Raw genomic sequence first — 18,725 nt, forward strand, 5'->3', positions numbered from 1 at the left:
CATAATTACCTGCAAAGGCCACTAAAATACTCCTCCATTCTCCAACCACATACCTGTGAGGGACTGAGTTTTCTTCATACACTTCAACCAAAGTGAGACACCCCAAGATGCCTCTGAATGAATGCAGAGGCAGATGTAAGAATCCAGCTGTCTAATATTAAGCCAGATATTAAAGAGATTTGCAAAAATGTAAACCAGTCCTATTCCTCACACTAAAATGTTATTTTCTTTTGGAAAATATTTATCTTTCCTAAGCATTACTTAGGTAGACATATAATCGGTTCACTATTAAATGACTAAGTTTATTATTAAGTAATGAACGTCTCAGCTCTAATTTCTTTTTTCTTTCTTAAGATGAAGTCTCACACTCTGTCATCCAGGCTGGAGTACAGTGGCACAACCTCAGCTCAGTGCAACCTCTGCCTCCCAGGTTCAAGTGATTCTCTTGCCTCAGCCTCCCGAGTACCTAGGATTACAGAACATGCCACCATGCCTGGCTAATTTTTGTATTTTCAGTAGAGACGGGGTTTCACCATGTTGGCCAGGCTGGTTTTGAACTCTTGACTTCAGGTGATCTGCCCACCTTGGCCTCCCAAAGTGCTGGGATTATAGGCATGAGCCACCGCGCCTGGCCCTCAGTTGTAACTTCTAATATAGAAAATATTTATAGGCACAACCAAGAAGAACAAAGGCTTTTTTGGGGTCAACTGTTTCTAAGCACATAAAGGGACCTAAAACCCAAAAAGTTCTGTGAACTACTAGTATAGTACATTAAAAAGATATGAAGTCAGTTGACAGGGGCTTCCTGTCCAAGAGCAAAGTGTAAAATCAAATATAGGTTGCTTCTCAGTTCTCTCTTGACTTTCATGCAGTCCTAGACATAAAAAGTTTAGCTTCACAATGATAAGAATGTGGAAACTATTTCTAATGATAGAAAGGAAATCACTTTTTGGCAGGTCCTTTTATTAGAAGCTTGTCCTAAAATCCATTTAATAAGGGATTTTCGTTTTTCTGAAAACACTATGAAAGTCTTAAAATAAACGACCTCTTAAAATAGATGAGCCTATACATTTGCAAGGCAGTACCAGCAGCAGAAGATAAGCAAGTCAATAAAAGCAATGATACGCTTACATGGCTGGGAATAAACACATCCAACAAACAGTTACTTGTTATTCTCTTCCTTTGCCTTTTGTGGGAACTGGCTTTGGTTTTTCCCAAAGGCCCTTAGCCTGGTGAAATGAGACAGCAAGGCATCAAGGAGATCAATGGAGAGTAGGGGAAGCTAGCTCTAAGTCCAGATGACACAGATTTTAAGAGCACAGCGACCTGGAGGCTACTCCAGACATTTGAGAATTATTTAATATCTATAATTTTGAGCTTTAGCAGCAATCAGTTTTCTTAACCATCTGGGCGACAGTGTCTCTACTTTCCTGGATTCCATTCCATTCAATGAATGTCTGTCCAATCCCTGCCATGTGCAAGTCACTGTGGTGGGGGCTGCAGGTGTGCTCTCCTGGCTTTGATCCTTGTGGGCAGGGTGAGGAGGAGGTAAGACATACAGATGCATAAGGTATCACTAAAGTAGAATAAACAGAGTGCTGACACAGGGACATGAGAGAGTGAGGTAGAGATAGATCTCCCTGGTTAGTGTGGGTTGCCAAAAGAAAGGTTTATGGATGGCAGGAGGTTAACAGGTTAATGCTTCTTGAAGAAGAGAAGGATTCCATGAAAAGCACAAGGGAAGGAGAGCAGGACCAATGTGGTATGGGAGATGTAGGGAGAGTTCAGGGTGTAGCCGAGTTTATCAAGGACATGAGGGTAATGATGGGGAGAAGTCAGGAAGGCAGGTCCTCCCACTGCCTGGCCCAGGGAAGACATCCAAGCCAGCCTGAAGCCTCTGCGCTTCACTTTGTGGCAAGGGGGAGAGAGGGAAGGTTTGTGAGCAGGCGAGAGACGTGATTTGGGATGTGCTTTTAAGAGATGAATCTGGCACTGGTGTGTGGGCTGGACTGGAGTGGGCGCAAGCTAAACTCTTTGGTGGTAGGTGGTGGCAGAATGGGGTCTTCTGAGGTTTATTCATGGGGGCAGGGCATCTTCAGGAAAAGCAGGAAGAATAAAAATTGGACAAAGCTCTGAAGCTATTAAGCAATCAACATCATGCAACATTTTCTAGGAAAGGGTGAGAAAGGGTGAGAGAATTTACGTAAACAAATCTTTACAAAGGCCATTCTAGAAAATGCAAACCAATTCACAGAGAAGGAGAGCAGATAAGTGGTTACTTGGGGAGAGGGGTAGCACAGGAAGGTTGGAAAGAGTGGGGAGTGGCGGCCACATCACCATCCTGCTCACGGTGCTGCTCTCACGAGCACACATAGATGTCAAGGCTTGTCAGACACTTTAAAGAGATGCAGCATATGCATGTCAATTACACCACAGCAAGGTGCTCTCAAAAGACCTGTTGGTGAAGTTCGATTTCTACAAAACACACTAGTAGTTTAAAAAGGTTGTGAACCCCTTTGAGAAACTAAGGATTGGTGGTGAAAGGCAAGAGCCACATAAACCTGGGTGATGGGAACCCTCCAGGCAGCAAGGCAGAGCAGAGGCATCCTCTGGGCTGAGGGACAGGGAGGCCTGAGGGCCTTTACTAGACAACCAGAGGGCAGGAGGCTACAGTGACGGGAAAGGAGGAGAAAGGGCACTGAGGAAGACAAACCTGTTCCTCTAACCAGAATAACACACTCATATGCCCTGCATATATCTCTATATGCATAGGGTGCTTATGGCATGTGCTATATGCAAACACACACATGTATGGTATATGTTGCATAAACAAATATATGCAGGTTTAAATGTATTGGTTTATGCATTGTGTGCCTTTTAAAAGAATGAATTTCTCTTTAGGAAACACTGATACACAAACTGTATATAATATTCCAGACTTACCAACTATCGATCCCTGCAATAAGCTTAACATCTGGGACAAAGCTACTCCATGGGCTTCTACTGCTTCACTTAGAACCAATTTCCTGACTCAATGCATAGGGCTTAGTCCAGGGATTCTCAACTCTTGGTACTATTGGCATGGGACATCCTTTGCTGGGGGAGAGGCTGTCCTGTGCACTGCAGGATGCTTAGCAGCATCCCTTACCTCTATCACTAGATGCCTGAAAGTCATCCCCGGAAAGGCAGAAACTCCCCTGGATTGAGAAACACTGGTCTACTACAGTGGTTCTCAACCTTGGCTGCACAGGGGATCACCTGGCAGGGAAGCTTTCAAGAACGCTGATGCCTAGGACCCACCCCCAAGATTCCGAATGACTTGGTTTGGATATGGCTTCTGGATTTTAAAAGATACACCCTCCCTTCAAGGGTTCTACTGTGAAGATCAGGCTAAGAACTTCTTACTCAAGGAAATCATCTCACAAAGTTAACCCTATTTACATGCAGATAATTCTAGAAACCTCAATTAGCCTATCTAGTCTTTTTTTTTTTTTTTTTTTTTTTTTTTTTTGAGGTGGAATCTTGCTTTGTTGTCCAGTCTAGAGTGCAGTGGCATAATCTCTGCTCACTGCAACCTCCACCTCCCGGGTTCAAGTGATTCTCCTATCTCAGCCTCCCAAGTAGCTGGGACTACAGGCACCCACCACTCTACCCAGCTAATTTTTTTTTTTTTTTTTTTGTAGAGATGGGGTTTCACCATGTTGGCCAGGCTGGTCTCAAACTCTTAACCACGAGTAGCCAATCTAATCTTAATTTACTTACCAAATACCTAGTGAGCTCCTATGCAACTCTCAGAGTGCAAGGTCTTGACCAGCCTGCCCCAGGAATTGAGCCATGTACACAATGGACACTAAAATTAGACAATTTCATATAGAGTCACACATCATGAGTGCTAAAAATAAAGTGATCATCATTCAATGCTATGAACGAGTGCTTTCGTGGTCTCAGGCCCTGAGCCAAGCCAAAGTAGCGAGTAAGGCATGAAGACATCTGCTCACAGACAGCTTAGAGTCCAGTGCCCCAGGAAGGCCATCAAACACCTGACAGGTACTCATTTAACCCAGCAATACACTCTCTAAGAGGCGAGGCTTTGGGAAAGTGAAGAGGTTATGATCATTAAGGAGACAGAGGATGCATTTGCACTGTGAAATGATTATACATCCTGTGGCAAGCAGGGTGTATAAATGTTTATACACCCTGAGACACCTGCAATGATCCTCATCAACCTACGTACGTTCATGGTCTTGTGTAATTCCCTCCCTTGAGTGTGGGCTGGACCTACTGACTCGCTTCTTAGGACTAGAATATGGCAAAAATGATGGGATATCACTTCTATGATTAGGTTTCAAAAGATTGACTTCTGTCCAGTTAGCATTGTCTCTCTGGCTGGCACACTGTCTTACCCATTCACTTGCTTTCTCTCTGAGGAAGTCATCTGCTATGTCATGAAGTACCAAGGAGAGCCTACACACGGCAAAAAATCAAGGGAGGTTTTAGGCCAACAGCTTGTGAGGAACTGAGGCTTTCAGTCCAAGAGGCCTCAAGGAACCAAGTCCTGCCAATAGCCACATGAATGAGCTTGGAAGTGAATCCTTCCCCAGTTAGGCCTTCAGATGAGACTCCAGTTTCATCAGTTTCTGACATGGCTAAGCTGAGCCCAGATTCCTGACCTATGGAAGCAGAGATAATACATATTTTTGTTTCTAGCCACTATGTTTTGGAGGAATTTGTTATGCAACAATTGGTAACTAACACACAGCCTCAGCTCTGATGTCTACAGCTTTACAATAGAATGTTTTTGCATTGCCTCTTATACACAAAGATATAGTGGCAATAGGAAAACATTGCTTCAAGAGGAATTTACTGCAAATTCAATAGTACTATCTGCTAAGGATGTGGCGATTTGACTTTGAGCGTCTTGATTGTATATACATATACAGGTTGAAGATAGACATACAAAGGTTGAACTGAAATGAAACTTTACCAAATATGTTATAATGAGGGGTTATGGCCCTCTATGTATATAGCAGCAGTGGTCAAACTTTACTGTGCATTAGAATTGCCTGGGGGTGCTTCTTAAATGGGCCAAATTTCTGGGACCCATCCCAAAGAGGGTAGGTGGGGACTAAGAATCTAGTTTTTCTTTTTTTTTTTTTGAGACGGAGTTTCGCTCTTGTTACCCAGGCTGGAGTGCAATGGCGCGATCTGCGATCTCCGCTCACCGCAACCTCCGCCTCCTGGGTTCAGGCAATTCTCCTGCCTCAGCCTTCCGAGTAGCTTTGATTACAGGCACGTGCCACCATGCCCAGCTAATTTTTTGTATTTTTAGTAGAGACGGGGTTTCACCATGTTGACCAGGATGGTCTCGATCTCTTGACCTCGTGATCCACCCGCCTCGGCCTCCCAAAGTGCTGGGATTACAGGCTTGAGCCACCGCGCCCGGCGTTTCTTTTTTTTTTTTTTTTTTGAGACGGAGTTTCACTCTTGTTACCCAGGCTGGAGTGCAATGGTGCAATCTCAGCTCACCGCAACCTCCACTTCCTGGGTTCAGGCAATTCTCCTGCCTCAGCCTCCTGAGTAGCTGGGATTACAGGCATGCGCCACCATGCCCAGCTAATTTTTTTGTATTTTTACTAGAGACGGGGTTTCACCATGTTGACCAGGATGGTCTCGATCTCTTGACCTCGTGATCCACGTGCCTCGGCCTCCCAAAGTGCTGGGATTACAGGCTTGAGCCACTGCGCCCAGCCTAGTTTTTCTTTTTAAGAAATCGGGTCTTGCTGTGTTGCCCAGGCTGAACTTGAACTTCTGGGCTCAAGTGATCCTCCTGTCTTAGCCTCCCAAACAGCTGGGACTACAGATGTGTGCCGCCATGCCTATGTAAAATCTGGATTTTTAACCAGCATTCTTAGTGATTCTGATTCAGGGCATTGGAACCTCATACTTTGAAAAAAATAATTTAAAAAATTATCCCCAATACTATATTTAGTAAACCACAAATGTCTTTTCCATACACAGAAAATAAAACTTGCTAAAGTACACTGACTAGAATACTAGATGAAAGTAGCTCACAACATCCACTTAATGGGACTTGGTATATTATGGGAACACTCAGAAGAACGTGAAAGAGGCCAGAGGGGCTGAGCTTCCAGAAAGAGCCAAGAAATTCTCTGAAGAAGGGCTGAACCTTAGTTGACAGTGTGTGAACAGCCAATTCCTGTTCCTCACTGAGAGCAAGGATTCTGGTGCCTCAAGGGCAGAGGATGAGGGATGTTTGAGGGACAAGATTTTAGGAAACTGAGTGCCGAGCGAAGTTTTTAGGTGTTGCCTAACATCAGTAGGTGGAGTATTGCATTTTGGCACACTTTGCAAATTCTAAGTCAATGACTGGCAATTGTTTTCTGTAAAGGACCAGATGAGAAATACTTTTGGCTTTGCAGGGTGTATAGTTGCAGCTTCTCAACTCTGTTACTAGAGGACGTAAGTAGCTGCAGACAATCAAATGTGCCTGGCTGGTTCCAATAACACTTTTCTTTACAGAACACAGTGAGTGGCATCACCAGCCTGGTCTGTCAAATCCTCACAGGAATCTTGATTTGGTGATACTGGGAAATAGCACACGCACGGAAGCAAGGTTTTCTCAAGACACAGGAAGTCTTGTTTTGATCCCATTACCACTCCTACCAGCCTGACATTTCATCCCTAGAGCTAGTCCTTGGGGGTGAAAGCATTGTTCATGGAAGTCTCCAGATAAAATGCAAGATGACTGATTACCAAAGAAATATTTGTCCCATCTAAATGACTCTCTTAACACCCAGAGCATTCCATTAAGTACAAAAGCCAATTCATATAAGCTTTTCATAAATATGGAAGCACATGGGGGTGAGGGTATATGTGGCTTATTTGGGAGTGAACCCAGGTACCCAAAAGGACACAGCCTGAGGAGGTGGGAAGACAAGTGGCTGACTTCAGCTACTCCCCAGCTAACTTCAGAGTAACTCCAGTTACCTCTAAGGGTGGCAAAAGATTTCAAAGCAAAATTAATTTTAATGGATTCTAGTTAGAGTTATATGAAAACATATAAGGGTCTTTCAAAGGCAGCAAAGACCAGATGGCACTACTTCTCAAAGACCGACAAGTACTCAGTCTTGAATAATCCAAGTCAGTGTCCCTAAAATGGGACATGTCTGACAGAAAGCTCCAGATCAATACTTAATACTAATTAATCTGCTTTTTACCTCTGCTTTCTCTGTCTGCCTACTCTAAGATGGAGAAGCAAACGTAAGACCAGAAGACAAAAGGGAGCTGATATGTCACAGACACAGTAAGCCACTGTCACATAATCAAGTGTTAATTACAGACTAATAACATAGCGCATAAAAAATTGAACGTTCACACTCAAGAAATTCTTTACATATATATCTATATATATTTCTTTATAGCCATACATTCTTTATATATATAGTTGTGATAAAGATTTCTAGATCTCTTGAGGATAAATTCACAATCAGTTCCTTCCTGCCTTCTCCCTTCTTGCCCTAAATTAGTACATCTGAAGCATTAATGTGCATAGGAGCCACCTGGAACTCTTATGAAAATGCAGATTCTGATTCAGTGGGATTGAGTGGGGCCTGGGAGCCTGCGTTTCTAACAAGCTCCCGGAGGAGTCAATTCTGCTGAAACACAGCCTGCACTTGGAATGAGGATGTAGATTTCCTTAGACGATCTTCTGGAGCCTCTGTAATACAATCTACAACAGCCTGGAGTACTCCCTCCATGTTAAGCACAATATTCCATGGAACGCAGATTCAGCATGAACTACCTGCTTCACCGCTTGCCTGTATCTCAGACCAGCACCTCAGGCCAGGCCTCCAGGGTGGCATCACAGGCGGGAGCCCTTGCAGCCATACATCCTTTCATCTCCTGAAGGCAGAAAATATGTTGACACTATCTGCCCAAAAAAGCTGAAAACTGAACAGGAAAAAGAAACAGATAAGGAAAGAATAACTACCAAGCCCTATAGATGGAATTCTACTGGGAAATGGTAGCAAGAAAAAGAAAACCATGAAAAGAACCCTGGAACCACCGTGACCTTTCCAATGGGGAATAAGGAAGTTCCTGGAGAAACGCAGTCTCCACTGTAGAGACTGCTTAAGTGGGAGAGGCATTTTCCTTTGCCAAAAATTTCCTGGTCATCCTGTATCAAAACCTCTTTTTCCCTATGGAAAGAGGCTGACAACTCTGCCAAAAAAAAAAAAAAAAAAAAAAAAAAAGCCATATGGAATTGCCTATTTTTTTCCTCACATCATCTGGTCGGCATTGGGAATCTGAGCAAAGAATGGCAATTGCACTGATTCAGGAGCCAACAAAATCTGTAAGTGTCTGGGAAGGTGATGGCATGGCTGGAGTGGGTCCTTCCTTCGCTCTGTGGCCTGTGCTGTACGCTTTTACACTATCACACGTAAGGTCTCTGCAGATGGCTCCAAACACAAACAGTCCCCGTGGAGGCATCAATGCACACAAAAAGTTAAAATTATGTGTAGGTGGAGATCGTTTCAGGATCTGGGAAGATAATTCTTTATATCAAGTTCAGTCATTTTGTTTCTCCCCCTCAGGCAAGAACCTGCTAGTTCATGGAATTCTCATTTGAAGTAGTATCACCAGCAACCGGATACTATTAGACTTCCACAATCTTTCATCATATCATTCTGGAATTCCAAAAACTTGAAAAGTAACAGGATGCTTTTCCCCTAACTCATCTGGCAGCAAAACCTGTTTTGATCTCATCTTCCTTAGTGCCAAAATCTCACCTGAATGGACAAGGAATTGTTTATAGTCTTGGGCTGTCCAGAAAGATGAATGAATTAGATTTGTGGAGACACTCAGTGGTGATATCATGCACTACATCATCTATGCACTATATTATTTTTTGGAAACCCAAACTCTTTAGAATTCTGAAAGAAATCAGTTTCAGAAAAAAGAAGATAAAGCCTTGTATTTTTCTTTTCGGCTGCCACTGCTGCTAAGAGTGCCCAAATTCTGGTGTCTTACTGTAGGATCAGAAGCACACAAATCTAATTGCAATGCTTTTACAGGGAACTGCTCAACAAGTGGAGAAACCTCTTCAAGAGCAATTGATAGAGGTTTTTCTTATTCCCCCCAGTAAGATATTGGTGTTAACTCTTTACCATAGTGTTCAATGAAGTAAAATACAGGAACGAATAAGTATTTTACCCTTGAATTAGGCACATCTCATGGCTTTTTTTTTTTTTGCGTGCAGGGGGTGGGGGACTTTTTTTAAAAAAGCAGCTTTGAGATACAATTTATATTCCATAAAATTTACTTGTTTTAAGTGTACAATTCAATGATTTTGATTAAATATACAGAGTTGTGTGACCATCACCACCATCTGATTTACTAAAAATGATCCCTTGTGCCACCTGCAGTTACTCCCCAATCCTCCCTTCTCCCAGCCTCTGGCAACCACTCATCTATATCTTATCTCACCAATTCTGCAAATTTAACATAAACGGAGTGACAGAACATTTGTTCTCTTGTGTCTGGCTTCTTTAGCATGACGTTTTTGAGGTTCATCCATGTTGTAGCATGCATCAATCTTTCATTCCTTTTTATTGCTGAATAGTATCCATTGTATAGACATATCATGTCTAATGACATTTTTTAATCAAGATTCCAGAACCCTCCATATTCTTTATAGCATCTATGAGAATGGAAACCTGATGTCACCTCATGCTCACCCTATCTAGCCAGCACTGCACAGGCACACATAGAACCAGCACCTGACAGCCATAGGACAGATGAAGGACAAGACAGAACTAAATTCAAAGTCAGATTTCATTTTAATTAACCTGACACCACAATTAAGATTTTAAAGGAAGAAGAAAAAGTTTTATTAATCATGGATTTTATGATTTTGTAATTCAACAGGTAACTTACATTGTACCTTGGGATTGCCCTTTCTGTAGCTGTACATGGTATGCTTACTCCTGAAAAGGTTAGCAAGCATTTGGGTGAAATGATGTTATGGACTGATGCAAAATCACGTCAATACTTTAAGCCTGTTACTATGTTTATCCGCCCCTTATGTCCACATTTTACATAATTTGAACTATGGTTGTACACTGGCAAATCATTGAATTTTAGCTAACTGAGCTGGGCATTACAACCTGTGTTAGCTTTGGGAATGTTGGGAGGCTGGATGTTCATACTGCTTCACGTTCTGCCCCTTCTAGGTCCCCAAATCAGCTGTTGCACACCTCACCCAGATCCAGCACCTAGTGGTTCTCAATAGCCAATGTTCCTCACAAGCAAGGAAAATGGAAACCAGACCCACTGAACCTACCTGATGGGAATGGGTACAAGGTTATCTGATCCTACTTTCACAGCTTTGATTTCTCTTTCTCAAAGGCAATGACTGATTTGAGAACAGGGTGGTGCAGAGCAGCAGGGCTGGGAAGACATTTGGAGATGCTCATGGTACTCTCAGAGCCAAGGCTCCTTGAAGGCCTTGGCCCAGTTCTTGGCCACATGGGGTATGTGGGTGGCCCCCCTCCCCCATTATTGGTTCAGGCATTGGAAATTTCATGGTTAACGAAAGGCATATCTCACTGTACATTGGTCCGTTTGAGAAGAGGTGATTGAAGGTGAAGAAAGAGGGAAGAGGGAGAACAAAGTGGAGAAAGATGGGGTGGAATGGAGAGGGAGAGAGAAAAAGAAAGATGATTAAAAAATGTTTATAGGGCCAATTCCACCCATGCCCATGTGAACAAATTAATGCACCAAGCAAAACATAAAATATCACCAAGCTGCAAGAGCCATTACAAATAATATTAAAGATAACAGTTGACTTGCTATTAGAATTCACCCCAAGGCTGTATTTACCTGGACTGCTCAAGGGGCTAGCCCTGTCCCCCAGGGTTGGCACGGGATGGTACTGGTGGTTCTTTGAGCCTGGGTACATCCAGTGGTACCTGCCAATTTCCATTTCAGCTCTGCTGTTCACTGCCAATTTCAGGTGGCAAAGAGTCAGTGTCTCTATCTCCAGCAAAGATTCTATATTAGCATTTTTATTTATTCTTTTACCATAGAAAGGAAATGGGGAGTTTCAAAAATATGCTATTGAAATGCAACCCTTCAGTATCAGCATGATCCATTGAGAATGTCCTCTGTTTCTAAAGTGAAGTTTACATAAATCACAAAAATGATCTTTTCTTTATTTTCTCCATCTTCCCCCCCTCCCCATATCCCACCTCTTAAAATGCTCATTTGGGGAAGATACTATTTATTGTGAAAATCTGGCTTCTCACAATATTTTTCTGTTTCCTTTTCAGATCAACAGAGCACTATAATTATTGCCAGCTGTACTAGCAAAGGTGAACACAGACTCCCTCTCTGTAAGGGTACCCGGTTCCAGTCCAGAAAACCTGGCAAACAACCCAATGGTCTGCTGAATCTTGGATGAAACGCTTCTCCTCCTATTGACGTCTGCAGTATTTTCTGTCACCTGATCTTAAACTTTGTACGTCAGAGTCTAGAATGTTCTGGATTAAATCCTGTTCCAACTATCTCCCATGTGTTATACAGAAAGGGCTATTGGCCTTGGGCTTGAACCATTGCTTAATTACACACACGTGGTGACAGCTGGCACTCCCTAAGGACTCAAGTCTCTATCTGGTAACATGAGACATTATTTCCCACTACTTAGTGGACTGCAAAGAAAAATACCTACCAATTTGCCCAGCACAGAGTAGGCTTCTTGTAAATGTTAGTTGAATTAAAATCTTGAAATCTCAAAGAGAGCATGAGGTCACTATGGACAGTTTATCTCTGAGAATCCCATAAAACCTAATAAAGGGTTACATCCTCTGGGATACCATAAATATTTAAGGATTAAAAAAATGATTGTGCCATTACTGGGGGTAATGATTCCATCAGAAGATCAGATCATCGTGCTCCATCTGGCAGCTCAGGTCTCTGAGGAGAAGCACCTGGTAAAGCCACAGTGTGAGGCAAACAAAACCTCGCAAAGCCTTTATAAAATCCCAACTCCACTCTCCACAATCTCTGAAAACTTGTAAGGTATTTCAGGTTTGGAAGCAGGACATACTTTTCTAGGGTGTTTTAGAAAAAAATATTTTTGACTTCAAGGTAAGGTATAGACAACTTATTCAAAACCGAGGAGGGGGTGCAGAAAAGATGCTGGGATAAGATCTGAACTGCACAATGAGACTATTCTTGCTACTGCTATTTTTGTTGTCAATAATGATGATGACAGCTACAATTTATGGAGTGCTTACGATGTACTAGTCGCTGCGCTTAGCACGTGGCACCTATTCCATCTGTCACAGCCACCCTCTGAAACAGGTACTATTAATATTCCATCTTTACAAGGGAACAATCTGAGGGCAAGGAGAAGGTAATGATCACTTGCCCAAAATCTTGCAGCCAGGAGGTAGAGAAGCCTGAATGTGAGCCTTAGCAATTTCACTCAAGAGGGCACACTTTGGAAACCACCAAATATCCTACTGTGACCTCCGTGTGTGTTTCAATTTTCTACTCTTTTCCTGAGGCAACAGTTAGCCCAACAAGGGTTTTTCTGAGGTGCATTTGCAGTTGAGTTGTGCTTCTGTGTCTCCTAAAGAAACAGCCCAGGTCCTAAGCTACTGATGTTATCTCAGCCTTCCTTAGATTGAGATTTTTGTGGGCTGGGTGCAGTGGCTCATGCCTGTAATCCTAGTATTTTGGAAGGCCAAGGCAGGGAAATCATTTGAGGTCAGGAGTTCAAAACCTGCCTGGCCAACATGGTGAAACCCTGTCTCTACTAAAAATACAAAAAAAAATTGGCCAGTTGTGGTGGCTCATGTCTGTAATCCCAGCACTTTGGAAGGCCAAAGAAGCAGAATCACATGAGGTAAGGAGTTTGATACCAGCATGGCTAACATGATGAAACCCCATCTCTACTAAAAATACAAAAATTAGCTGGGCGTGGTGGCATGTACCTGCAGTCCCGGCTACTTAGGAGGCTGAGGCAGAAGAATCTCTTGAACCCAGGAGGTGGAGGTTGCAGTGAGTCGAGATCGTGTCACTGCACTCCAGGCCTGGGCAAAAAATAAAAATAAAAATAAAAAAAGGAAACTCTGTCTCAAAAAAAACCCAAAAAAACAAAAAAAAAAACAAAAAACAAAAAGAGGCACATGCTTGTAGCCCCAGTTACTCTGGAGTCTGAAGCAGGAGAATCATTTGAACCTGGGAGGTAGAGGTTGTAGTGAGCTGAGATCGTGCCACTGCACTGCAGCCGGGATGACAGGGTAAGACTCTGTCTCAAAAAAAAAAAAGATTTAGATTTTTTGCTTTACTGTGTGGGAGATTCTCTCTCAGGCATAGGTGGTGCCACATTCTCTGAAGGCAAGAAAACCTAGTGGGGCTGACAGAAAGAACCAGAAGGTCAAGGCACTTCATGGTGTGATCTGATTTCCTCTTGGTAAAGGGGCTGTGAGCGCTCCACACAGAGCCCAAAGCAAGAGGATTCTAAGTAGCTCTATCACTTTTGATCTGGAAACTTTCATCCTCCTTAAAAAAAAAATTCATATCTATATACTCAGCACACAGTAGGTGCCCAATAAATGTTGGCTGAATATTTGGTTGAAAGGAAGAGAGCACCCTGGGACCCTGTGGACCCAGAAATGGACCTTTAGATCCCCCGCCATGCTGACTTTTACCAAGCCAGGCCATGCAATTCAGGATCTCTGTGCAGAAGATTCATCCATGCTCTGTGCTCGTCTCTTCGCATGGATTGGGAAAGTCTCCAGACATTCAGGCAAGCAAGAGCAGGCTGTTAGGCAATGACAAAGAAAAACCAAGGACTACCCAATGTTAACGTGTTTTCTGAGAAAAACATGGCAGCCATGCCTAAGACCCTTAATTGAGCATTAAAATAAATGAATAGATCCAGAAGATACCAGATGGGATAGGCAACTCGATGGATGTATTCTACTTCTGGAGAGGCCTTTTTACAACAGTAAATCTTTAGATACAAAAGAAAAGAAAACCACTTCCATATTTTTGAGCCAAATTTAAAGAAAGGCATTAAATATAGAGTTACTTACGAATTTTCAAAAAACACAGTGTACATTTTAATCCCAAGGACATGATCCCAGCACCTAAAAGGCAGCCACAGGATTCCAAGAGGATGCCTCGGCTCAAAAGGTCTTTTAAAATGTCCAATTGACAAAAAGAAAAAAAAAAAAAAGATTTTGATTTTGCTTTACTGTTCGGGAGATTCTCTCTCAGACATGGATGGTGCCACATTCTCTGAAGGCAAGAAATGGCAGGCTTCTCGCCAGGGAAGAAGTAATAGGCACCTGGCAAGAAATGGGAAAATGGTTTATGCCCTACAGAGAGAAGACTGCAAAATGTTCCCCCTAAGAGAGTGGAAGATAGAGATGAGGTGACCAGTGGAGGCTTATGAAGACAGGCACAGCTGTGAGCGGTCATTGCCAAAGGTGGGCATGAAACAAGGGGAAACTGCAAAAAGGAAAGCAAAACAACGCCTTGTTCATTTTTCCCTATTTACTTATTTAATGTAATTTAGTGATAAGGCTGAACAAATTAACTTTAGACTAGCATGCTTCTTAGCACCTAGGAAAGAGGGTTCTCACTGGAAGCAACTAAGTGACAAACACTGAGCTTCCAAGAAATACCATATTCACTGAGCAAGGTCTTTCAAAGCCACATTTGTTATCCTTCATTTTCAGCTATTATTTAAAATATTAAAGAATGCCATCACAGTGCTGTAAATATAGTAAAGGCTGGTAAGTTATGGCCATCTGTTTTTATTTATAAGGTTTTATTGGAACACAGTTGCACCCATCTGTTTACATACTATCTATGGCTGCTTTCATGGTGCAATGGCAGATTTGAACATTTATGACAGACATTAGGTGGTCTGCAGCACCTAAAATATTTACTATCTGACCTTTAAGGAAAAAGTGTGTTAACCCTTTATTTTAAATATAGCATAGTAAGGCTTGGCTACATAAAGCAGTTAATGCAATTAATAAAATCAGCCTATAAAATAGGAAATTATTATATTTTCTCTTATACACTGGTTGGTGAGAAATAATCACTCAGCTGGCTAAGGATCAAAATATTCTATGGCATTTTCTCTATTTAATCTGCCACCAATAAGCAAAATTATTATTAAAACCAAGATTATACTACTCCTAATGGTCCCTAAGATGACTTAGCACCCTTGTACTCCTGTAACGTGAGCTGAAGGGACAGAGGAAGAATGACATTTCAAAGAAGAACATCATAAATGAATAAATGAATGAACAAATCAACGAACAGCAAAGCACATTTGTGCAACTGGGATTGTAACCTCCCTCTCTTAAAACGTCAGTGTGGTCACATTCTTCCTCCATTCCATAGCCATCCCTAATCCTGGCCAACTATCTCCTATGTATGTACATTTGGTCCAAAGGAGAAAAAAGCAAGAGCGTTTTTGTAACAATCCAATCCATCAATCACAGTAAAAGAAAGTTTAAGTCATGGGGACACTGATGGTTTTGCATATTCTCAGATACATCAAGACTAAGTCACTTTATTAAGATCGTTTAGTCTAAATTGAGCCTGTACTTCCAAATAACAGAGAAACATGATCTTGAAAATTATAATGATCTTAATTCAGGGTTTACACTCAATTTTAGGGAAGGCAAATCTAAATTTCCAGAAATGGCCCAGAATTCTTTTTCTAATGAAATAGCAAGGCCAAGTCTTGAAAAAAATCCTAATGGAATTGGTAACTTAGAAGACGTAGCAAATGGCTCATTGAGATCTTTTCCACATTTAAATGTTCTAAAAAAAAATCAAAGGAAGCTGTATCATACCTACCACATATGTTCCACACCATCTGGCCAGCCACTTTTCTCTACAGCCTATTCCCCAGACACCATCTCTTCAGATGTCCACTTTGGCAAATTCTTACAGATAATAACTGCATCTAAAACTTCCTCTGTTCCATATTCATATAACCAAGTTAGAAAATGTCAATACAAATTTCAAAATGCAGTAATTTGCAGATCATCAGGAATAGTGTAACGTCTACAATGTGTCTCTTTGGGTTTTTTCATACAAGTCTTAACATTCTAAAGGAGTCCTTTTCTTCCTAAACAAAAAAGGAGACCCAAAACTGCATACATTTTGCTAAATTAAAAAAAACACACATAAGAAATTATATATATTTGATTAAAAAGATTAAAATGGATGTGTTAATTTTTTAACCAAGTCAATAATCTCAATTCTTACTTTGACTATATCCTATAATTTATTTTAATTTAAATTACACATTGTTTCCCATTCACTGTATTTTTCTTCCTGTGTGGTTATGAATTTAATTTGATGCCTGTAATTTATTTCAGCAATGATTCATAGGACGTTAACTAGCCTGACTACAATTGTTTCAGTAGAATTCAATTACCTACATATAATAAAAATAATTTTCATAACAGATAGATTTTCCCCCATAATAGAGCATACAAAGTTGTTATGATTCAATTGTTTTTCTACTCAGTGATGACGTACTCTCAGCAATTTCAGATGCATTTATTTTCGCAAATGAAATGACATCAAGTAATACTCCACTGAAATCAATGGAAACCTACTCTCCATCTTTTTGTTATTGGGTTCTATGATCCATTTCTTTTGATTCTGTCTTATTCATTTCCTCTGGTTATATCATTTCAGTGAATCTGCTTACTCAATCTTCACACTTTAATACTTTTAATTTAAAAACTGGCATTTGTAATAATTTGGCATTTCTTACATCCATCTAAGAAAATCCTCTCGTTTTCCTTAAAAGTCCCTAAATTTCTACTAAATACTTCTTACGAATTTTGGTAACTGGTAGTATTCTGTGATAAAAACTATGAGACTGAAAAAATACAAATGCTTTCCTTTTTTAAGGACATGGATTAATTTTGTCTAAAGTAGAAACAAGGTCATTCTGATTTAGTTTAAAGAAAGAGCTCTCTTTGTAGGAGTTAGTGAATCACAATAGCTGGGTTACGTTGTTCTGCCGAAACTCCCAGGAAAGACCCCAACTAGAAAAGCAAGGTCAATTTATAAAGCTGAGTTTAATTTACATTCTTAATAGACACTGCGATAATTATCCACAGATATTAATTCACAAGCTATGGGGCACTAACTGCTGGGCAATAATACCCCGAACTGAGAGAGAAGCATCGCTCCATCACCAACCATTGAAAACAGATGGGAAAGGAGAAACACAGGAAAAAAAATATGTATGTGCATAAAAGACTGCATAAAGTGACAAAATTTACAGGATTAAATTTAATGAATAAAATTCTTTGCTGAAACGCTTAAAAAACATTAAAAGAAACAGATCCAACAGCTCAAGAATTATATAACGCATTCTATAAATAATTATGTCAAATTTTAAAATGTTAATTTCAATGGAAAGAATGTTTTAATAAACTTAAAATTAAATCTGAAGGAATACCGGTTTGACAAGCACGCAGAAACATTTATGGCTATCATTTTATCCTATGTGTACCTTAATGATGATGAGTGAGCAAACTGGGAAACTACAAAGCGTTTTGTGTGGGCTTTGACTTTGCATAGCCAGCATATTAACTTTGTTCATCTAAATGCAGATGAGATAAGCCACCCTCCAGATCAACATTTATGGTGGGCCACGTAACAATCACAACCCCTCTTGCGGCAGATCAGGAAAAACAAATTCCCTGGCTTGTATTCTTATTTGAGCATGTACCGTACATGTCACACTAGCTTCTGGTAGTACGATATTTTTGAATTATTTAACAAGTAGCTAGTGTTTATACATTTAGGTAATTTTTAAAGTTCCTCCAGAAATCATCTTTTGCTTCTAAATTTGTCTCTAAAATCACAACGAATGACTTTTCATATACAGGTCACCAGGGATTAGTAGCAACCTGTAGATGTTATTAAATAAGATTTAATTGACAAAATAACAGCAGTCCATAAGACTAAGTGATGATAAGATACACAGTTGTGTAGTAATGATTTTATATTGGTCATATGACCTTGCTTCCTTTTGGTGAGAAATTTTTAAAAAGGGATTTTTTTTGCAGAGACCAAAACAATTTTATCTGCCATGGTTGAATACCACATTAATAAAAATTAAAAGTATGCCCTAAGTAAAATCATCTGTTTTAGGACAAAATTGTGGAAGACTATAAACTGTGATAGGCTTCCTTGGGCCAATGCTATATTACATTATCATACTCCCCCAACATGCGATCAACTTAGTCTCTAGTCATCATGGAAATGAATTTTTAAACTTTGATCTCACTTCCTCAGCTTGATAAATATTCCCAAGAGCTTCTCTTATAGCTATTTGGTCACTTATGATTTTTTTTTTTAAGACACACAAGAAAATACAGGCTGGGTTTTTGGTGGGGAGGTGTAGGTTTCATATAAGGATTGAACAAACAAATGATTTTAAAATCATGGTGTTACATACTTAACGCTACTGAATTATAGACTTAAAATGGTAAATTTTATGTTATGGGTATTCTGCTACACCTAAAAAACTTCATTTAAAAAGTAAAATTGATCTGTTTAGGATAAAATATTATTGTGTACCGATGAAATTTTATATAAAAACCAGCAGCATTTACCCCAGCATACTATGAAGCTGAAGT

The 18,725-nt window shown here is 40.6% G+C and overlaps 1 protein-coding gene across 6 annotated transcripts in view; it reads right to left on the minus strand.

Annotated features, from left to right (window-relative positions):
• Positions 1-18,725, minus strand: part of GPM6B (glycoprotein M6B) — a 166,947-nt gene that overhangs the window by 26,882 nt on the left and 121,340 nt on the right. For 2 of the 6 annotated variants that reach the window (XM_003920325.3, XM_003920324.3), the window contains exon 2: positions 10,903-11,022. The exons of the other annotated variants lie outside the window; for them this stretch is intronic. In XM_003920325.3, the coding sequence (XP_003920374.1) occupies positions 10,903-11,022 (120 nt within the window). The remainder of the gene's footprint in view (positions 1-10,902; positions 11,023-18,725) is intronic. 6 annotated transcript variants of the gene reach the window in all.

This window comes from Saimiri boliviensis, chromosome X (assembly GCF_048565385.1).
Source record: "Saimiri boliviensis isolate mSaiBol1 chromosome X, mSaiBol1.pri, whole genome shotgun sequence".
NCBI classification, from domain to species: Eukaryota; Metazoa; Chordata; class Mammalia; order Primates; family Cebidae; genus Saimiri; species Saimiri boliviensis.